The sequence below is a fragment of the Parus major genome, chromosome 3 (genome assembly GCF_001522545.3).
Source record: "Parus major isolate Abel chromosome 3, Parus_major1.1, whole genome shotgun sequence".
NCBI lineage: Eukaryota > Metazoa > Chordata > Aves > Passeriformes > Paridae > Parus > Parus major.
In genome coordinates, this window is record NC_031770.1 from 38,637,761 (window position 1) to 38,660,215 (window position 22,455).

Genomic DNA, 22,455 nt, shown 5'->3' on the forward strand with positions numbered 1-22,455 from the left:
CTGGCCTTTTTCCCACACTACTCACATGAGAAACTACATTTTTTTTCAGCAAGATGGCTTTCTTTTTGTCTCATGATGTAAAATACACCTGATATTGAATATGCTTTTCTTTCCACAAGAAAACAACTTGGACTTTGCTAGCTGGAAATCAACATTAGCTATTGTACCACTTCTTTTTGATGAACTTGTTCATCAAAACTCTCCATATTTATCACTGTACCACATTCACTACTGCTACTTACATTGACGGTAAAATTTTCAGAGGCTTCTGAGAGCTACTGACTCTCTTAGGTATTTCCAAAATGGTTTTGGTCTTTTTTTCCTTTTTTCTTTTACCTTGCTTTTGGTTTTTTAATTATTTTTTTTTTCATTTTAAAAACCCTAATTTTTCATTTCCAATGGGCTAATTAAATAGTGCATATTAACAACTAATGTTATTTCTAAAAGCAGCAGAAATACAGCTAAAGAAACACTACAAACATATTCTCACCTGTATTCACAGTGCTTACAATGCTGTAAAAAAGAAAAACTATTAATGCCAGATGCATGTTAACAGATGATACGGTGAAAACCATTTAATCCTGCCAGCAATGCCACAAAAAAAAAGAGGGAGGGAGGAACGGGGGAGGGAGGGAGACTTTACCTGCTGCAATTCATTCTTTTTGTACTTCTTGAGTCTCAGATTTCTCCTTTCTTTTAGACTTTTAAACGACAGCTATAATGCACACATGAGCTACTTCCTGATGCATTTCTCTGTGACTCATTCTTGAGCCAAAGATCTTCACCTTTGTAAGCAGCTTCTGTGGTACACATAGCTCTTCCAGGGTGCTACTGAAACACACTGCAAAAAAACTTTTCTCCCTAACCTCAAAGAGATGGGCTACAGATTGAGGAAGGGAAATTTCACCCTTATTTGCAATTGTCTTCAGCAAAATAAGTACAACAAAGTAATCTCCAATAGTGGTTGAGCAGGTGAAAGCCATTGCTATTTCTGCCCCAGAGCACTTGGTTACTTTCAAGTATGGCAAATTCAAAGTTCCTCAAAATCAACAGCAATATTCATTTCCTCTACCAACATCAATGAGCTTAATTTAAGGTGCTTTTACATTTATATTTTCCACTGTCTGCCAGGGAATATACCCAGGCCTTATTTTTGTATGTTTCTGATGATGTTCTTCAATGTCAATGGGCTAAAAATGCTAAGGAAAAGAAAGCACACTAAATGGACAGTGACCATCAATGGCAAAGCACCACACTCTGTGGTACAACAGCCAAGTCTGCACAACCAGCAGAAAAATATGAAAAGGCATGTAATTGACTGCCACCAATTTTTAAACCTTGTCCAGAAAGTTGTTAGTTGACATCAGCCTATAGATCCTTGCCAACAAACAGAAACAGGTAGAAGTACTAAATTAATCGTATTTAGAGAAATATTCCTCTTCTATGGCCTTTCCCTCAAAAAAACTCAGAAAGTTTTAAATTTAATGAACAAACCCTAAAAAAATGCATTAAATGTCAGTGCAGTTTCTCATCACAAAAACTTGCCCTTGCAGCAAACAGAGCTTTCTAGAAGGGCTGGTCAGAGGAGTATATATTAAGTGGAGAAATACATAGATTTATTTTTCTCCTTTTGTTTATTTTTCCAGCTATTTTTGAATTTAATTTTTAATATGTTGCTCAGAATTGTGTTTTACAGTTCTCTGAACCTACCTTGTATTTTCAGAACACTGGCAGCTGTTAAAGCCCTATATTGCTTTGGACTAGACCTTACGAATTTGGGTTCAGGATTATTTCCTTACTGTTCAGCATCTGAGTATCTCAATAGTTCCCAAAGGCAGCAAATGATTCTGTATCAGCTGCACTGACATTATTCACATTCACATTCCATCTGTGTGGAAGTTATCCATCAACAGCAAAGTAAGCTCCTGGCAGCAGGAGGGCAAACAGAAAAGGACATTGCTTTGCATTTTGTGACAACATGAACCCGCAATAGGTGATAAAACCGTATTGAAAAAAGTCTTACGTTGGGAAAACATACCTGAAGCAGGAAACTGCAAATACAGGGAACAGTAAGCACTGCCTATTCAAAAGACTCCATCGTGTTTTATATCACTTTGTGCTGTGGTTTACTTGTGGTATAAACACACATATATGCACACACATTCCCATATCTCACTTGCACTCCCAATAATAGCAAAAATAAACGTGAAAAATAATATTAAAAAACTCTGTATTCAGTAATATTCACACCAAAGAATATGTATAGATATATCCATTAAAATTATGAACATTTCTAAATATATTTTATGTATCATACATATATTTATATGTATAATTACATATCCACAGAAGTCGTCTTGCTGTGCTAAAGCCAGCAGTAAAAGCAAAAACAGGTTTCACAATAGGACACCCATATATGCATATGTACTGGCTGTTTGGTTTGTGAATTTATTTACAACTTAGCTATATCATAATAAATGCTTACTGTTCTATTGTACAAACGTAATAGTAAAGGTTTAGGTTTGTTTTTTAAATACAAAGACTGCAAATGAATACATGAAAAAAATTACACACCATGTACAGTATTTATAATTTATAAATGCAAAGTTAAGACCTCTTTAAATTATTGCACTTGCATATTTTTTTACAAAGATAGTTTATATGTATCATATATATATATATATATGTGTGTAAATATATATATATATAAAACAAATTTTTCAGCTCACTAAATGTAGTAAAGTTGAATGTTGTTACCTTGAAGTTCTTTCTTCTCCACATAACAGCCCAACCTGAATTTGGAATATTTATGAAACTACTCTACAAATCAGTTTGATCTACCCTAGAAAGCAGTCCGTTATTTTAGGTTTATTTGACAGAGTATACACCCGTATTACAATCGAGCACAGTTTTTGGTCAGAAAGCAAACAAAAGTTATGATGTGCCTTTGCTAGATTGGGATATATAACCTAAAGTTTGAACATGAACTTCCTTGTAGTAGTGTGCAGAAAGCCTTTTCTCTGTTTAGAATTAATAAATTAATTGTTACACTTCACAGAACTGGTCCAATATCACAGTGTTTGAGGCAAATGCATTATTTCAAGAGGTTCATGATTGATTTGAGCATCTAATAATCTCTATTTTTTAACATGAATAGTGCTTTTTGCTACTCCTACAATTTTAACACTAAATGCTCTAAGTGCAGTCACAGCAAACTGATCACACTGTTTTAAGGTTACACACCTTAAAACAAAGAAATCTGTGCCACATAAAAAGATGAATTCTGCTTTGCATGTCCTCGCCAATTTAATATGTTTGATCAAATACTCCAGCTAAAAACCCCCTGTTTCGTTTCTCTCATGGTCACCTATAGAAAAATAATTACTGTCATGAGTTGAACCATTACAGTAGAATATTGCAAAATCATGCAAAATTCATATATTAATCATAACAATGAAATTTGTCATGCTGTAATAAAATATGCAACGTCTCAGATAAGTATCATGCTATGTCAACTATTTTTCTCACTTAGCGCATACCTTTCAGGCTCATAAGACATTAGAAATTCTCAGTTACAACTTCAAACAGTGCTTTTACCTTTACTGGATGTAGGAGGGAAAAGCAGCTGGAATTAGTATCAAGAAAAATGCAATTCTAGGAATATAAAATCTAACACTTCTAGGAAAGGAAAGATCTGTTAAGCTTTTTATACATTCTTTTGGGCAAGATAATCCTTTTAGTAGGATAAAAATGCAAGGAGGAACGACTTTTCAAAATTTAACTTAATGAGTCAGATGCCTTATAGACTTAGATATCTTAATCGATTGTGAATTTGAATCCAGAACTTTGAACAATTAAATCTCAACATGTCTTTGAGCCATGAAATTCAAATGCAGCTCCAAAGTTCTAACTTTTGGCAGGTTTGACTTTGAAAGTGCATGTCTTTTTTCTACAAAATATTTACATACATGAATCTGTATTCTGTAAATGCTAAGACAGACTATATTTGCTTAAAAATACCAGCTCATCATGACTACTTTCGTTGGTCTAGGTCCTAACAAGGAGTAATATTTTATCATGACCTTTCTCCTTTTACATACCTGGAAATCAAACCAAACCACAGCCACTTTTTAAAAATTCTAATAGACATTATACTATAACAAACATATATTTTAAGTGGTTTGGATAGTTCTATATTAGAAACAGTAGCTGATTCACTTGAGACATTAATAGAACAAGTTATTGCCAATTTGACAAATTTTTCAGGGAAAAATGCCCTCTATCAGTACTTACTATAAACTTCAAAACATAACATAGTGTGTGATACTGACAAGCATTTTTACCAGTAGGAAACAGAACTAGTGAAGTTGCCTTTACTGTCAGTGAGCAACAGATGAATGAAAACCTTTCCATACACACAGATAAAATGTGATAAGGAATACTTTTGCAATGCTTTTAAGATCAGCATTTTTAAATGGAAAGGTTATAAAAAGGGAAAATAACGGCCAATACATTCAATGCAAATATGCTTAAGCAAATATACTTAACCCGTGAAGGAAATTATTCCATACAGTTGATGGGGTATCTGAATTTCAAAGAATATTTTTGTAGTCACCATAGATTTAGATGATTTCCATGTATATTAGGAGTCGTGGATTCTGTCTCAAGTACTTAGGGGATGAAAGGTTGCATCTGCATTATTTAGCTGAAAGAGAAAGGCTAAGGAGGAAAGTAGAGGACACAGCATGAGATATTATTCATTCTGCTTTGGTGTAATTGTTTCTTGTCATGTTTTTCTTTTCTTTTGTTTTTGCTCTTTTTCAATTCCAAACCAGTTTGCTGTGATTACCAGAGAATTTCTGCACTTAGAATTGGTAAGGCAAACCAAAAAAAAAAAAAAAAAATTAAAAAAAAAAAATTATGGGGCTTTTACAAGGTAACATGCATCATACAAATAAAATAACATCATATTGAATTCTCAGCCTGTGGGATCTCAATATACAGCAAAGGCTTGGGTGCATTTATACATTATGCGACTACGGATCACGTACTGTACACATAAACAGATAGTGACATGTGCTCGACCATAACAGAAGGCAAAACTCAAGAGACCAAGTTATTCACATGAAACCCAAAAGCTGGCATGCCTATTAGAGCAACAGAGCCCAAAAGACAGGAGATGGCAAAAGAGAACCTGTGTTCTGTCTTGGGGTCACTACTATTACTCGTTGCAGTTACACAATGGCCATGTTATCACGGAACCTCCACAAGAGTGCATTATCTGTGAAAAAGCACATAATGCAGTATAGGCTGTATGTGAAAGGTATGCAAAGACTGTGTTCTCACCTACTGTGTGGATTACTATGAAGATCTTTTTTTCTCATTATTTTGAAGAGAAAGACAAAGGCAAATTAAGTGTTGTGAAACATATTCTGTACAATTGCACTAAATTTAAAAGAGTGGCATTATATGTAAGTCTGTGCATAAGTTTGTAAGGCTGAAGCCTAAGTCAGCACAGACCTGTAAACACACCATTAGTGTACTTTTCTTCAGTCAGCTATTCTTTCACTAAGAAAGGCATTTCTAAACTTGTAAATTTTACTAACTAGGGGAAAAAAACAAACAGACAAATGGAGAAGTTTTCTAATTTCACTCATTTTGTGATGGGGGCAAAAAGCAGTAGAAGACATGCAGTGTTACTGTGCAACACAAAAGCTAGTCAATACAAACACATTTTTGATTTATTGTGATGGTACCACAATCCCTCTTATCAGACCTGACTTTTCTGACAAGGCTTTTGTTCCCAGCAGATAGCATACCTCAGGTATATCTCCAATACCTTTTAAAATACAGCTCAGTAGATAGAAATAAAAATTATGACTTAATTGTGAGCTAGGCAAGGAAATCTTTGCTGTCACATTTAAATTTTAATCCAATATTTCCATCACTATGGATACAAAAACTCCAACCTGAAATTCCCTCTCATATTGGGGATAATTATCCAGTACTTCCAGTGTTTTAAGGGAGGAGTTGTCTAGGTTTAAAAAACATCCTAAAGAACAAAGCACCATCACTAGCTCTATCAACATTTCCCTTGTGAGTGACAGACAATTGGCATCATGATGCTTAATGAAGTACTTTAAAACTTTAACCTGAATGTTGGTTTTCCTTTAGTTTGCAGCAAGAGAATTCACTGTAACCTAAGCATAAATTATAGTCTCCAAGGATTCTGCTGGAGTTCAAACTGATTACAAGTAGATCACACATAAACATTCACAATAGCAATGGGTATATTCTATTTATAGCCAAGAACTCCCAAGTGACACTGGTGTTAAAGCCAGCCACAGTACGGTATAATAAAAGTACCATTGAAACCCTTACTAGAAAGATACAATTTAGAAGTACCCCATAAGATTTCCCACCCCCCACCCCCCATCAGTTTTAAATTAAGGCCTCAGCAATGTAGCCCATGAGATAAGGCCAGTCTTTTATATTCACAAGTTGTAAGTTCTCTTTTCATAGCTGACTCCAAAACATCTGGGTTGTCATTTCCCCTCTGTTTACGTTGTGTCACTGGTGTAGGTCAGGAGATTGGCTGCCAGAGTCATTTAGCTGAGGCAACTCCATGGGTGTTACCTTCCTAGGCAGGTCTACTTCTTAGCCTTTTGTAGCTTTCCTTTTTCCATTTGTTTTTTTTTTTTTTTTTTTCTTTTTTTTTCTTTTTCAAATAAAAATGAAACAAAACAAAAAACAATCCCCAAAACAAGAAGGGGTGCTTTTCAGGTTAAAGCAATCTGTTGCTACTGTTCAGTCATCAATCTTCACAGGAAGAGAATCTGAGGTCCCAGGAGCAAGGGATTGAGAAGAAATCCATATAGAGGCTTCCTCACCTCTCGTTACTTTCTCCCATTGGTTGAGATTGTCCCTGGAGACGCAAAAAAAGTCGAAGGTAAGACACTGTTCATAAATTCACCAGGATTTATTTCTTCCTCACAATAATGTCTGCTTTACTATACTTTGAGATTTGTATTTATGTAAGTATATTTATATTAGTACCTGTATGTCATCAAGCTCTTATCAACTATACATTATTTCAACCTTCGACTTAATTTATCCCATTTTGTAATTCTGTTTGACTCATATCCATGTTAACTTGATCCTAGCCTACAGTACATCTTCCTTCCCCAAGGCAAGCCCTGAAGCTAGAGGCTACCACCTCCTTCCATGACAAATTCATAGCCCTCATGGCTGCAGGACAGCCCAGCTGTGATCCAAGAGAGACATGACTGCAGAGACTCTGCAACAGCACTCTGGAGCACAGAAGCAGATTAAGCTTTCTGAAACTCCTGCAAAAGGGCTGCCTGACAGTATATAAAATGTAGCATGCCAAGATCATGGTGTCAATTTTCAATTACTATTGTGGTAATCATATTATCAGTCTACTACATTTAAAGGGTACCCCCTTCTTGAGACATAAATGTCTTTTAGTGCCTCACAGCCTGTCCAGTCCTAAGTCCAAAATTTGGTTCATAAGCCATAAAATGATGAGAAATCAAGCTGATAATGTTCTAATGATCTGAAGGTTGTACAAACCCATAGTCTTAGTGTACACATAGTGTATACCAGTACCACTCTAGTGACTGGGAAGTTTATGTTGATGATAGGCCTTGCAACCGACAGCCAAATCTCAGCATTCAGTCTTCAAACACAGAGAGAAAGAGAGCAAACCCAACTGTTTCATCTCTGTACTGTCAAATCCCAGTTACCAAAGCAACAGTTCCTATGTGCCTTCGGTAGACAAACAGGGTGGCAACAGTACTAAAAGGTCTCCCATGTTATGTCATGCCATGAGAGCACATTGGAATTTATGCAGCAGAGCTCTTCTGATCTTTATGCCACAGCCTTGCCAAAACATTTGTTAAACCAGCAAATACTGATCTGAAAGCACAGCCTACAGGTAAGAAGAGAAAATGTTGCATTTTCTGGGGGTGGTGGAAGGCAGGATCTGATGAAGTCTGCCGAAGAAAGCTGGTGCCCTCTAGGTTAATACCTACAACATTTTCTGCAGGAAAATGCTCTGCCGGTGCTTCATGCCAACTGCTATGAAGCCAGCATTAATATGGCATTGAACCTCAGCTAATACAATCAGGCACTAAGGATCAGAAAATATGAAGCATCACTACTTCTGTCTCCTTCCTGGACCTGGGAAAGTAATGAGAATTGCAGCCAAAATTATTTTTTAATTATATCAATTTCAGCAAGAATTGAGAGACCCAAAAGCACAAGGAAAATAGTTTGAAATAATTTGCTCTGAAAAAAAGAAAAAAAAAAATCACTGCATCCTCTAAATAAATACAATACCATATATTTATACTTTGGCAGGCCTACTGAGTACATAGGCCACAAAACTTACCTAGGACTTATTCTAAACACTGTAACACAGGTGGGCTATTAGTTTTGATCTACACAGGATGAAAAGAAAGTATTTAAAAATGGGGAATAAATTACCAGACAAGAAAACCTTCTAGACCTTTAGGTGCTATCTTACTTTAGGGAAATCAGTGTTGGATATATTATGATTTTTTTTTAGTAAGGTATAGATAATATGATTCATTTGCCTTTGAGTTCCCAATGAAGCCCTGGCTCCTAGTGTCTGGAATAAATGCCCAGAGGTTCTAAAAATAAAAGCCTTGATGCTGACATGCTGCCTCGGCTGCTTTTGCTGCGATTATTTGCAGCTGGTGTCTGAGTTTCAAAGAACTCAAGGACACAGCAGCTTAAATATTGTGTTCCAAGAATGAGCACTGCTGGTAAAGAGGTGATATCAAAATTGGTTCAGTCAGCAACTAAGTAAACACCAAACAAGAATGAGGCTGCATGCCTCTGATCACACTGAATAACAATTACCCATCAAAAATAAAGGAAAAACAAAATTGTAATGCAAAATCAGCCATTTGAAACACTCTGGAGTATTCTAGACCCTGAAATAATATCAGTTTCTTCTAACTGGGCACCTGAAGTTATATCTGTGTTCAGATTTCCTATTCTCTATCTCCAAATCTTAACCCTCAAACTTCCTCTTCATTCTCTTTAGAGAAAAAGCAGAGGATAATTTCAAAGCTAAGATAAAACTACCAAACTGCTCCTCAGAAGGCTTTATGCCAGGGTGTGGATTTTCAAGGAGCTCTTTAGTCCTTCAGAGGCTTTTATCATCTATGTTTCATTTCTATATTAGCACAATCTAAATTAAAGAATACACAACAACAAGACAGGGAGCTGTCCAGAGCTCTATGCAGTGTGGAGACTGTGCCAGTGTAGCTTTCAGAAGTATCATTACAACAATCTTTATTACAAACATAATTCCTGGAATAGAAAAAAAATCATATAATCTCTGCCAGGAGACTGATTGATTTTACTTCAGGCATCACACCTTCTAAAGAGAAAGCAACTCTTGAAGAGATGTTCATGCATGATCTTCAGAATTAGGGAGAACTTTAATCCAGAGTACATGCTTATGTGGGTGTTTGATATCCACAATTCAACTTAAAATATCATCATCTGAGTTGTAAAAGATGAAGTACCAAGTAAAACAGGCCACTTCTGCAAATAAGTCTCATTGGGATATCCATGTGGCCAGAAATCAAAAGATGTGTCTTCCCAGATTGCTGTTTCTGTAAAATATACTGTGCAGTCTTAAGCACTCCACCTAACCTCTCTAAGGGCCAGTTTCCATTAATTTCCATTACATTCACTTCTTTTTTATTGAGTCTTTACTGTGAGCGTGGTGAGGCACTGGAAAAACTTGCCCAGAGAAGCTGTGGATGCTATGTCCCTGGAAGTGTTCAAGGCCAGGTTGGATGAAGCCCTGCTCTAGCAGAAGATGGCTATTCCTACAGAGGGGTCACTGAACTAGACAATCTCTTCCAAGGGATCTTCCAACCCAAACTATTTTGAGATTCTGTGATTTTCTTGCATAAACCAGGTACATTATTTAGTCTCTACTAATATCTCAAAACATTCCTTCAGCTCTTTATGTTCTCTTGTTTGTTCATGTCTTTATCTAAAGTATAGACACTAAACAAAATTCCAGCTGTAGCCCCATTAATGTAATAGCTACAGAGGTATCTAATCCTCCTGAATATTCCTTCCATATCCATCTAAGGGTTGCAGAGCCATGCCCAACAGAGGTACCTTAGAGGCAGCTGACTATTCACAATGGCTACTGTTTTTCATAAGGCAGTGTCCTCTGTAACACTGACACAGACCTACGTAATCTTCTCGCAGCTATACGAAAGAGTTTTTGTGTGAATGAAATTGTTTTGCCAGCTACTACATTCATTTCAAGGCATTTGTCTGTTACTTATCAGAAATAATGTAGTCCACAAGATCTGCAAGAGGAGGTAGCTGTGCCATACATGACAAAAAAAAAAAAAAGTTCAGTGTAAGATAGAATTTAAGGAGCACGACAAAACAAGAAGTATGAGAGAGTACTAGTAAGAGCACAGAAAAACAGATCCTTAACCACTCAATATGATTGCTGGCATTTTATGAAACAGCCGGGGGTTTCTAGAAAAGATGGATTAACCTGAAACTAGAACATTTTCATGAAGCATACACTGGTTTCAGCAAAATTTTTGTCAGAAAAGATTGCTAAGGCCCAGGATATAATTACTGGACAGATCTACCTACAAAGCAATTCACCAACATGCAAATGGAGAAGCAACCAAAAGGGAAAGGAGTCTTGCCTCTTTTCCAGCACAACCCAAGCTCCATACCCAATGTGTTATAGGAGAAAGTTACATTTGCTTCTCCCATACCCCAATGTTACTACTCCTGTGCTCTCAACTACTGAATATTTTCTGGATATTTCTTTTTAATAAAAATAAATTTAATAGAAAGAGTAATAATACCTTTAATAGAAATTATCTGATATGAAATAGATATGCTAAACACACATTTTTTTAATTAAAGAGAATTCTAGCCAATTTTTGTTGTGGGAACCACATTGAAGTAAAAAGGACACAGAGGCAAATTACACTGAATTAGTGCAGACAGGGATGCACAAACACAGAACTGTTTCTCTCTAAGTGCTTTTAGCATCCAACACATTTTATTCAGCTGTGTCTGATCTACAGTGGAGAGTCCCAGACAGTAGTTATCACCTCTGGGTTTCTGAACAGATTAATGTGAGATGTGTATCCCTGCCAATGTTGACACAAATTCCAAAATTAAAAATCCGTATTTCTGGACAAACTTGCAAAGCACTCTTGCTTTTTCCTTGACCAAGCTATAAGCTCTGGACATTTACTCACCTGCATGCTCGGAGTAGTGGCCCAGTTGGAGGAAAGATCTGTGCAAGGGTGGTGTAACATGGGATGGCTACAGCATTGTAGAACCCAATCTATGTTAGAGAAGAATGAAAAAAAATAGTTAAATTGTTGCAAATTACAACACTGGAATCTAACAGCTCAAAGCTCTTTGCCTGATTACTACTTATATTGGTTACTCACACTTCTGCATCTGCTTTCAATATCCAAATGCTTTAAAATAAGCAGCAATAGTAAAATCTTTGGTAATTGCAAGCTGCTTACACGCCTTTCTTTTATGACTGATTTGGCTGCTTCAGATAAGCTTTCTACAGAACCTTTTATTATTCAATTGATTCATTTGTTCAGGATATGTCTACTTGCTTGGTGTCAGTAGCAGCGGGAAGTAGGTGGAGATGGTAGAGACATTTCTGCAACATTATTCTGCATTATTCTGCAATATTACTCATGTGATGATTTTATTTTTTAAAAAAGGAAGGCTGTGCAACATTCACAAAATATGGTCAGACTATGGATTGTTCTGATGCCTTCCAGGGTATGCATTGCATAGCTCAATGTACTTAAAATGCTGGGGGCTTTGCACATTTGTGAATGGTGTGCAGTGTGATCAATGACTGCAGTTTTGCATTTGCTTCTCATGTATGCAGTTCAATAATATATTTTTACCATTATCATATTTAGGGAACAACAAATGAGCACATTTTTAATGATATCTGACTCATACAGTCTTAGGGGCCTGTGATGGCTACAATGTCACAGCTGAATCGTCATGACATGAAGAAATTTTAAGAAAATGCTACTTATATATTATCAAGGATGATAGAATTCATATTCATTATGACGTCACTCAGTTATCCCAGACTCTTACGACAGTTACAATTGTGCTCTATGATCCCTGGGCAGAATTGGGAAGAATTTTTAATTGCCTTTTAGTGAAATCCTATGTGTTGTACCATGACCAAAGCATTTGATAATATCTCTTTTTTTAATAGTCCAAAGTTGGATCCTTATTCAGAAATTGAAGAGTAATTCTTGTCTTCATCAACACAAATATTCCTCCCATACTGCTATGTAACCAAATCCTCTGTGTAGTTTAAATAAAAATAAGATACATTTTCTGAGCTGTGAACCACACACTCTGAGATGAAGTACTTAGAGTGCGACCAACAGAAAGGAACTGCAGCTGCTGAGAAGGCAAGGCTACATACAGATGGGATGTCTGCTCATCCACAGTATTTCACACACTGACTCATTTTCTTGCCATTTGTTTTGGATTTTTTCTTTTCTTCTTGTTTGGTAGATTTTAAGGGGGACTTTTTTATTTCAGTGGAAAAAGATTACTCTATAATTGTCAAAAGCTATAATGGGACATTAGATACAGTCACCCTGTAGATCTTCTGGCTCAGTGAAAATCACAGAATCAAAGAATATGATGAGTTGGAAGGGACCCTCAAGGACCATGGAGTCCAGCTCTGCATAGGCTCATCCCCAAGAGTCACACCAGGTGCCTGAGAGTGTTGTCCAAACACTTCTTGAACTCTGTCAGGCTGGTGCTGTGACCACTGCCCTGGGGACCTGGCTCCAGTGCCCAACCACCCTTTGGGTGAAGAACCTTTTTCTGATATCCAACCTAAACCTCCCTGACATAACTTCAGACCACTCCCTCATGTCCTGTCTCTGATCATCACAGAGATAAGATCAGTGCTGGACCCTCTCTCCTCTTCCCCTCACAAGGAAGCTGTCACTGCAGTGAGGTCTCCCCTCAGTCTCCTCCAGGCTGAACTGACCAAGTGACCTCAGCTGCCTCTCGTGAGGCTTCCCCTCAAGGCCCTTCACCATCTTTCCTACCCTCCTTTGGACACTAGCTAAGGGCTGAAAGAACCACTTACTAAGATAAAAAAACATCATTGACGCTCGTAAAAATTCAAGGTGATTGTGGTCTTAGCTAGAGCTACAGGTACAAAGAAAGGAAAAAGTGATTACAGCAAAGAGCATATTGCCATTTAAGCAAAAATTTGAAAACAAGTTTTTCACTGCTACTTTAAAAAATAACATCATTGCATGCAGAACATAGAATTCAGTGGTTTGAATAACCCAATTTCAAAAGCAATATTCACTAACACAAGAAATGTTTTATGTATAAACAAGTACCATTTTACTCAGAGAGTTCATACCTGACCCTGAGGGACTTCATCTTTCTTATCTCTGTCCATCATAGGAATAGGTTGAATACCTGTTTTCTTCATTTCATCACCCTGGAGAAAAGTAGAGAGAGATTAAGAAAACAACAACAAGACTATTGAGACCTGAATTAATTTCCATCTTCTATTCTATATGTCAGTCTAAAAAACCCAGAATTTAAAATAACATGTGGTATCACTCTGAGGCAATCTCAGAGAAATGCCCAAGGAGAGGCTCATTTTGTACGTTCACCTAAGTGATAATGCAAACAGCAGATGCTGTAGATCAATGTATACACATTTTTCTTGTTTCCAAGTGTGTCTCCATAATAAAAAAACAACTGGAAGACTAAACACAAAGAAATCATCCTATTCTCCTCAATCTGCTCAGTTAGTCTCTTCTTTAAAAATATCTGTTTAAAGCACTATAATACCATGGCCAGTAGAACACAACTCACCCATCCAAGGAAAAGCTGAGTAAGTCAGGTGAATTTACAGTGTACCTTCTTTGTCAAAAATTGTGTCTTTTCAATATATAACAATATATCAACATCTACCTTTATTAACTCATCCATGGATTATAAAAAAAAATAACATCTGGACAGGTGCAATTATGTCCATAATTCCATCTTTACTATTTTTGAGTACGGAAAATCAGTTTTATCCTTCCTTCTCCACTGAGCTCACAAAATTTGCATTGAGAAGTCTTTTTACTTATAAGCAAAAAAGTTGAGTATGCAATCAATGAGGCATGTCAACATTATACCTCCATTCTACCACTAATAAGAACACTCACTTTCCAGTGCAGGCATTTCAGAAAGTGAGTGCTGAACTAGATCTTTGAGCTTATACAGTCAGCATTTTTCAAATACTTTGTTGTAGTCTGAGCTGTTTATAATTAAGAGAACAAGAACATGTGAATATGAAATACACCCACAAAAACAGCACATCTGGAATTTCATAATGAACATGCAACAGGCAGGGTAACAATCTCCACAATATATGCATGCTACATCAACTCCATGGGCCTGATTTCTATTTTATGCCTGTGTAAAATAGAAATAAGCCCACCAAATACTGCAGGATTCCACAGGGCACATAACGGAAGAGAAAAACACTTTATCATACACACGTGCAATAGTAGCCCTGAAAACACATCGTGTCTCCTAAACTGCATAACTTCACTCTATGCAATTTATTTCTTATCCCCAGAGCAGTTACTTCCATGTTAAAAATTAAACAATTAGGACATTTACACCTCAGCACATGGCATGAGAGAGACTGGATATTTATTTATTAACATGATTACATTACTACAGCTTAATTCCTTGTTTCAATTCTCAGTACATATTAACTGTCAAGTAACTTTTAATGTATTGAAGACGCTGCTCTCTCTGAGACACTGTTGTTGAGCTGGATCACAGAGAAGATTCAAAAAAATTTAATGCTTTTCATATTTGCTTTAGCATTTTCTGTACTCACACTATAGCTTTATAAGTATGTTTCAAGGCAGCTGACATGGAGGTGGGTTTCACAATTTGCATTTCTACAAAAACTACAGTTAGTGACTACAGTTAGTGACTTCTTCTATGTTCTGTTGCTTGGGCACTTTATACTAGGACATACTTTCTACATTATCTTGAGAGAAAAAAACACTGCCTGAAAATTAGATAACTAACTCAGCTCATTAAATAACTTCAGAGTAAGCAAAGAGCACACGCATGCACCAAGGAACTCTCTTTAAAACAAGCACACCAAGATGTTGATTGAAAAATACTTAGAGTTGGGTTTTTCCTTCTTGGATGTTTCCATTTGTAAGCAGAGTAAACAAAAGAATCACACATACCTCAGCCCAGAACTCCGCATATATATCGTTGGCTGTCAGCCTGGTAACTGGCCACAACTTTGTTACAGAACACAGATCACAAGCTGTCATCATCAGGCCAATCACTCTATCTCTGAAACAGAATAAAATAACATTAAATTGTAAGTTTCATATAGACTTAATGATTGCTCTGCAAAGCCTTCATTTCCCCTTCCTCAGTTTAATCTGCAGCAATTAATACACAGTACAAATTTTCTGCCACCTATTGTTTCTTCCTCATTTGTTTATGATTCTTTGGTAAGGCACAGCACAGACTGTATATTGTATTCCTTGTTGTGTTCCCTACATTGCTTGCAGCCAGAGTTCATTGACCATCCTCTACACAATCACATACATAGACAAGGGCACAGAATGCCTGACTGTTAAAACACTGACATGTCCCTCTATAATTTTCTGAATATACAGTATAAGTCTATAAAAAGAAAGAAGGCATATCTTATTTCTGCATTTCTTTGTCCTTTAAAGAGAAGGAAAAAAGCTCCTAAAAAGAGGAAAGAGTACTTCTGAGTCTGTCTCAAGATGCTCTCATGGCTTTGTTGGAATGAATTTGAACTCTGACAGAACAAGAATCTAATGTGTAACTCTGTCCTACACGCTGACAAACCTGTTCACAGAGTTACTGAACAACATCAGTAGTATAAAAATCATTATTAGAATAAGTTACACACACAAAAACAATTCCTATTTAATCAATTTTATGGCACAAATCTATGGTTTGTGAATCTAAGTTTTATAAAGAAAACTGCCAATTTAATTTAAATTCACTTGTTTTCATCCAATGGAGAAATTAAGATGTCCCTTAAGGACACCTGCATCTTTATTAATAATGTCTATTCCATGTGAAAAAGCATAGAACTTGTTAACCTGCATGCCAATGTGATGGTAGTCATTAAAACTGTACCAACAGACAAATATACCAGAAGAAATACACAGATACACAGTTATAATCAACCAATAAATGCAAAGAGCACTTCCCATAAGTTAAGACAGAGAAGTCATTGGCTATGTAAGGGTCAATGTATGTAAATATAGAGCAATGGAAATTACTATTACATATGTGGAAATTTACACACTGCTGGTCTTAGACATCACATATGTAAGAAATAATTCAGAAATAATTATTTTTAAAAATTAATGTTTCTCTCTCTAGACTAATGCCACAGGGACCTACTACTGATTTGCTGCTTTACCTGTGTGTTTGGTTCTTAAGGTTTAATGCTCCTGTCTGATGCAGCTCTTCAAGTTGTTTTCTGTTTCCAAAATACAGGGCAAGGTCTGTGGCGATGATGGCTTTCCGGATGATCTCAAGTACTTGCTCATATTCACTGGAGCTCAGATTGGAGAAGACATTGTGCCCTTCCAGCTATGAAAAAGTAAAAAACCAATAAAAAGCACAAGCTCTAATTCTGAGATGATTTCAGTCTTTACGTCACCAGACAGGTTACGACGGTTTTACAGCCCAATGACAAGTTTTCTTGCAAATTCAAATGTTAATAGCCTGAAATTCCCATTTTTATTTTTCCCTTTGCAAACACTGCCATGAAAAATAATATGACTAAGCCACCAATTTCCTTTTGGGACCTCTCCTTCGGAAGCCTAAAAGTAATACTAGAGAGAAATGACTGAAATATTTTTCTTTGATTTAAAAGCACTATAAGACACAATGCTTCCAGAAGGTGTCATCTTGGAAACTTGTGGTTCAATTTTGGCCCAGAGTCTGCACAGCCAGGTTGGTAAACTGAGTACCTGATTCACTTAAGCATAGTTTTGATACTATGAAATATATAGTATAGAAAAATAAACACTGAAGTTAAAAATGCAAAACAATTTTGTTTTCCTAATATTCCAAATGAAATGTGCCTGACATCACTGCATTTACTGACATTATTTTCTATATAAAAATAATTATTTTAATGTATATGAACATTTAGGGAGAAAAGCTGCTTTGTTCAACCTTAAGTTAGTTGAATGACTCATAAACTAAAGATAACGGTTTCCATTATGGAGGTTCTGGTAACACACCATTGCCATCACTTTTCAATTTCCACTAGGCATTATTGTGCATTTAACTGACAACATCCATGTACTGTTATCATTCATGAAGCTGTATCACATTTCGAAAAGTCAAGACTATCTGCTGTCTCTAAGATCTGGAAAACAACTTGTCAAAAGTCTTCCTTCTGCTGAGAGGAAGCAGATAAGAAAAAGAAAGAATGAGCTAGCCATGTCAAGGTGTACACATTCAGAAAAAGAAAATATCATTAAAATATATCAAATGCAGAGGTGTTTTGACATTTAATTGGCATTTGGGCTGAAGCTCAAAAAGTTTCCCTGACTTTCGTCAAGCATTTACATAATTTGCTCAAAATAAATCTTCTACAGTACAAATAGGCTTGGTTTCTCTCACCATCCGGAACATAAACATCATTTTCCAGGACTTTTACTTAGACAAGTAGATTTATTGTGAATAATGAATAGAAAATACAGTCCATCTACGTCTCAATGCTCCTTTGACAGATTTCTAAGTCATAGAACATGATGTTTTAAAAAAAATTTCATAACATTTTAACCCACCATCAGCACTTTGGGAGCAAAAATTACTACTACTAGTTCTCATGATTTAGGGGTTCAGGGACCCTTTACTCCCCAATCTTGCTGTCTAATTGCTGGGACCAGGCTATTTGTCCTAATATTTAAATTATTCTGGATTCTACCCTTGGGCTTTGGAAGCCACACTCTCAGAAAGACCACTGTGACAGCTTCTGTTCAGACCACCCAAAAAGAACAGATTCTGCAAAGTACTGACAGAAGCTGCCAGTTATGAGTGTGTCACTTGGGCTTTTGAGTAGTACTTACAAAGTAAACTGCTAAGATTTTGTTCTTTGCTTGCTGAGCTAAAGCTAGTGAACAGAACGCTGTGTCCTAAGTATGGTGTCCACTAGAACTGCAGGTGGATAAACAAAGCAGCTCTGAAGTTTCAAGCAGTTAAAAGTACTGCAGATTACTAATGTAAAATTAAAATTTTCTCAGATAAACCCTAAAGAGCTTGGCTCTAAAGGTTTGGCTTTTTTTGCATCAGTCCATGAATTCAGTAGGATGTTTTGATTGAAATAGAACCCAAAACGCAGGCCCAAAAGGCTGCTCTAGACTGCTTTGCTGCTAATTACCACTCATGGGTGCTTCAGCAGCTGGTGTCTTGGATCCACTCTACCTCCCTGGTCACTTATCCCCCTTTCCTCACTCACATTGACAGCAAATGTAGGAGATGCCAGGGAAGCAAAAGTGTTCCCTGCCTTCATGGCAAATGGGATTTTCATTCATTACAACATTTCTGCCAGAAAAAAATGCAAAATGTTTGGGACAGTGAAGTGCTAATGACTGAGGAACATGCTCACTGTGCACAAATTCACATGAAGAACAAACACTAAACATCTCATGCCATACCACCACTGGAGGATTCAATTACACCCTCCTACATGAAGGAACATGCAGAGATAAAGCTTCCATTCTGTGATTAATGTATATGATGCCTAAAACTATAATCACAAGATGTGCTTCTGAATACAAGACTGAATATGTTTATTTTTTCCTTAAAGGTGATTATATATTTAAGAAAATAAATATCTTCCCCTGAAAAACCAGAAAGAAAGAAAGGTTAACAATGAATTAGTAGCACAGTAACAAGGTAAGGCTGTAACTTGAGTGTGCACAGAAAACTGAAACTAGTGAGCACAAGTATGTTATGGACTGGCAGTGGTTTCACAGGTAAGAGTTCTCACTCTTCTAATTGAGACTTATAAAGATTTCACTCATGAGAAAATATGTGTGTGTCAGTAGCACACCTGTATTTTCCCAAAAAGCATCTACATGTTTTCTTGCAGCTTTCTCTTCATAAAACATAAAGACACATGACCTCATACTAGAAACTCTCTTTCACAGAATATTACCGTACTCAGGTTTTGTTGGGTTTTTTTATTTCAAATTGCCAACTAACAAAAAAGCACAGGATGACACAATGAAATAAGTTTACAAGTTTCATGCATGAAAAATTACATCTCCCCTTTCATGCCACACGTTCAATGTTCACAGAATTTATTACAGCGGGTTTTCAAGTCTCTCATAAAAAAGTTTTGCTAGCACTTGAGTTTTTATTCAAAATTTCAGGATGGTTGATAACTTTGTTGAAATATGTTATGGCAAAATATTAAGATGTAACTGAGAAAATGATTTTTCATTTTCAAAGTTCCTATTTCATACGGTCGAGGGAAAAACCTCCAGAGAACCAGAAGCAAAAAGCTTCAAAGGCAGGCCATAAGTAAAGACCTTCAAATACACAATATTTTTTATAACTTCAAGATTTTGAGAAAGCTGTGTTTTGCACTCTTGTTGAATCCTTGGGCTGCTAATTGTGAAACCCGTAGTGCTGTAATAAATATTCTACTCTTCTAAATGAGTACTATAATAGAGAAATTAAACTAAGCATGCTTCAGAAAATCTACTTGGTAATGATGTGACTCCTCTTTCCACCACTGGACACTAATGCACAGAACATACAATTTCAATAATCCTACCTGCAGGATAGACACAGTCTGTGAGAAGTGGTGCTGTTCCATCGTTGATGTGGAGTAGAGAGCAGCTAAGGGGTGATCAAATTTCTGAAGATAACTGTTGCTGTAACCTCTGTGATCCAGGTCATGACACAGGCATGCAACTAAAAGACCCTTTCGCTACAAAAAAATTGACACAAGCATGAAAAGCAAGATGTATTTCCTGCCCCTAGATGTCACTCTCTACCCAAAATACTGTAGAAGCTGCGGTATGCTAACACTGCTGTCAAACAGCACTTGTAGAAATGTCTTTAAAAATGAGAGAAACATGACAGTAAAGACACGCTAAATTAAAATTCTTGATCCAATTTTAATTATACTATGCATTTAAAAATCATTGTTGGACAGTAACACACTATTGGATGGACTGTGCTCTGGAAGAAATCTGCATTTTAAACAGTCCGGTTATCCACTGAATCCTTATCATGTTTAGTAAAACAATAAAAAGCACAGTTATTGAGGGAGAAGAAATATAAAAGACATAGGATCTGCTGGTCAGGATGGGCACACTGAAGTTCAATGCCAGATCTGCCTCTGTAACACTCCTGGAGATATTAACCAAATCTCCCAGTGAGTTTCTTTCTAGGAAGTCACTAACGTGAGTCACAAATACTGCACAATTCAATTGTAAACAAATAAATACAGTAAGTGTATAATAAATATATAAGTAAATTATATATTTTTATATAATTAATCCTTAATATCCTGAAGAAATGGAGTCCCTGAAATCTCTTTTACAGGTTTTCACACAACTTATGTATTTGGAAAAAAATTCAATGATGTTTATGACTCTGTCACTGTTGGCATGAAGTACCATGAAAATTTCTTCAGAGACCCAATAGCTTTGTCTTATAATTGGTTCTGATGAGTGTTCAGTAAACAAGGATAAGGCTATAAAATGAAGCAGAAAAAGAATATTGATTAACCATCTATTAAGTGCACAACATCCAACCTGGATATTATACTAAGAGACCCATGATACTGTAGAAAAATAGTAAAGATGCAATTAGAAATATTATCACAAACATACATGTGCAGAAATAAGGCTGTAGCAACACTATCTGTATATCTGATTTTGATACATTCACTTCTATTTGGAATGATGTCTTTTCAATATTGCATCTTGTGAAGTATATTTTTATAAAGCATATAAAAAATACAGGGGTGATGATGCAGCAGAACATGTCCACACAGAACCCTTAGGAACACAACACACACCGCTACCTCTTGAAGTCACACAGTAACAGTCTCCTTGTCTCTGGAAGTCATTCTTGTCTCAGTTCTTCAGAATTATCCAATGCCTAATAACAGTGCTCTTGACCTTATAGCTGTTGTCCCTGCTTGGATCCCAAATCTTTAACCACTGCATTTTTCTCTATTTTGCTCCAGACCAATGTCTCCTTTGCAGTGTTTTATATTTCTCTTCCCATCTCTAAATCTACTGATGTTTGTGTCAGTATCCCTCACCTGTGGTCAGCCCATCCCTAGATCCCCAAACTTTCTTTCAGTAGTTTCTTTTATTCTTGCTGCACTCATCTCCAGTATCAAGAAAGGAGACTGCTGAAAAAAGCTGGAATATAGTCTGGGATAAGACACCCAAATAGATGAAGGCCGGCTGGAGTTTGCAGGGAAAAAAGACTGTTTCCATCCATCTTAAGAGCTCTCTCTTTTGCTCTCCCTTTCTTTCTTACTCTGCATCTCCAAACAGATGGGGCCTACTACTTGGTTAGTACTGAATGTTATCAGAGCTTTAAAAATTCTCTGAGGCTGTACTCCACAGACTTTTGTGGTTAAAGTAATACTGATTTTTTTTTTCTTCAAACTTATATAGCTTGGTTAAATTTCAGCATATGCCTGGTATATGCCACTTTCACATTTCAGTGTCAATTTTCAAGTCTCTGCTTTACAGCAGGATAAACTAGACCTTTTCAAATGAGAGTTCAGCAAGTTTCATTTTACTCTCATACACTGAACAGAACTTTGATTTCTAGTAGCATGTCTCTTTTAAACAGCCAAACAATTGAGCCTGAAATTTCCCCAGATGAATTATCCTGAAGTTAACAGCCTGGAAAATTTCAGCCCAAATGGATAATATTTGTCAGAGTTATACACAATGGAAAACAGGTTCTCCGAGTCAGAAGTTCCATGTAACATCAATAAGAGACAGCACTCCCTGTAGTACCTACCATAATTCAGAAAAAAAACAAGTGACAGTTTTCCATACTGTGTCTTAATGTCTAAGCCTTCCATTTTACTAGTTATCTCCTCCACTTAGTGTTTTTAAGTTTGGCTCTTCTGCTTTACGCAAGCGTGTTGGCTGTCTCAGCAATCCTTGTCCACCTATTCAGGATCTCCTGCACCTCACAGGATTCAAGATCCAGGGTGTTTCCCTCCTCCATAACAGATGTTACAGTTAGTTAAATAATTAAAGATTGTTGTTGTAAGTGGGCAGGGAG

At 36.5% G+C, this 22,455-nt stretch overlaps 1 protein-coding gene across 2 annotated transcripts in view; it reads right to left on the reverse strand.

The window, feature by feature from the left end:
• Nucleotides 1-2,213: 2,213 nt before the first annotated feature.
• The window catches only part of PDE10A (phosphodiesterase 10A), a 173,116-nt gene continuing 152,874 nt past the window's right edge, over nt 2,214-22,455 (reverse strand). The window contains exons 17-22 of one of the 2 annotated variants that reach the window (XM_015621170.3): nt 19,964-20,119; nt 16,583-16,752; nt 15,354-15,465; nt 13,502-13,582; nt 11,313-11,401; nt 2,214-6,925 (exon numbers count right to left, since the gene is read on the reverse strand). In XM_015621170.3, the coding sequence (XP_015476656.1) occupies nt 6,808-6,925; nt 11,313-11,401; nt 13,502-13,582; nt 15,354-15,465; nt 16,583-16,752; nt 19,964-20,119 (726 nt within the window). In that variant the 3' untranslated portion in view covers nt 2,214-6,807. Of the gene's footprint in view, nt 6,926-11,312; nt 11,402-13,501; nt 13,583-15,353; nt 15,466-16,582; nt 16,756-19,963; nt 20,120-22,455 lie in introns of both variants that reach the window. The other variant, XM_015621168.3, reaches the window with a different exon arrangement.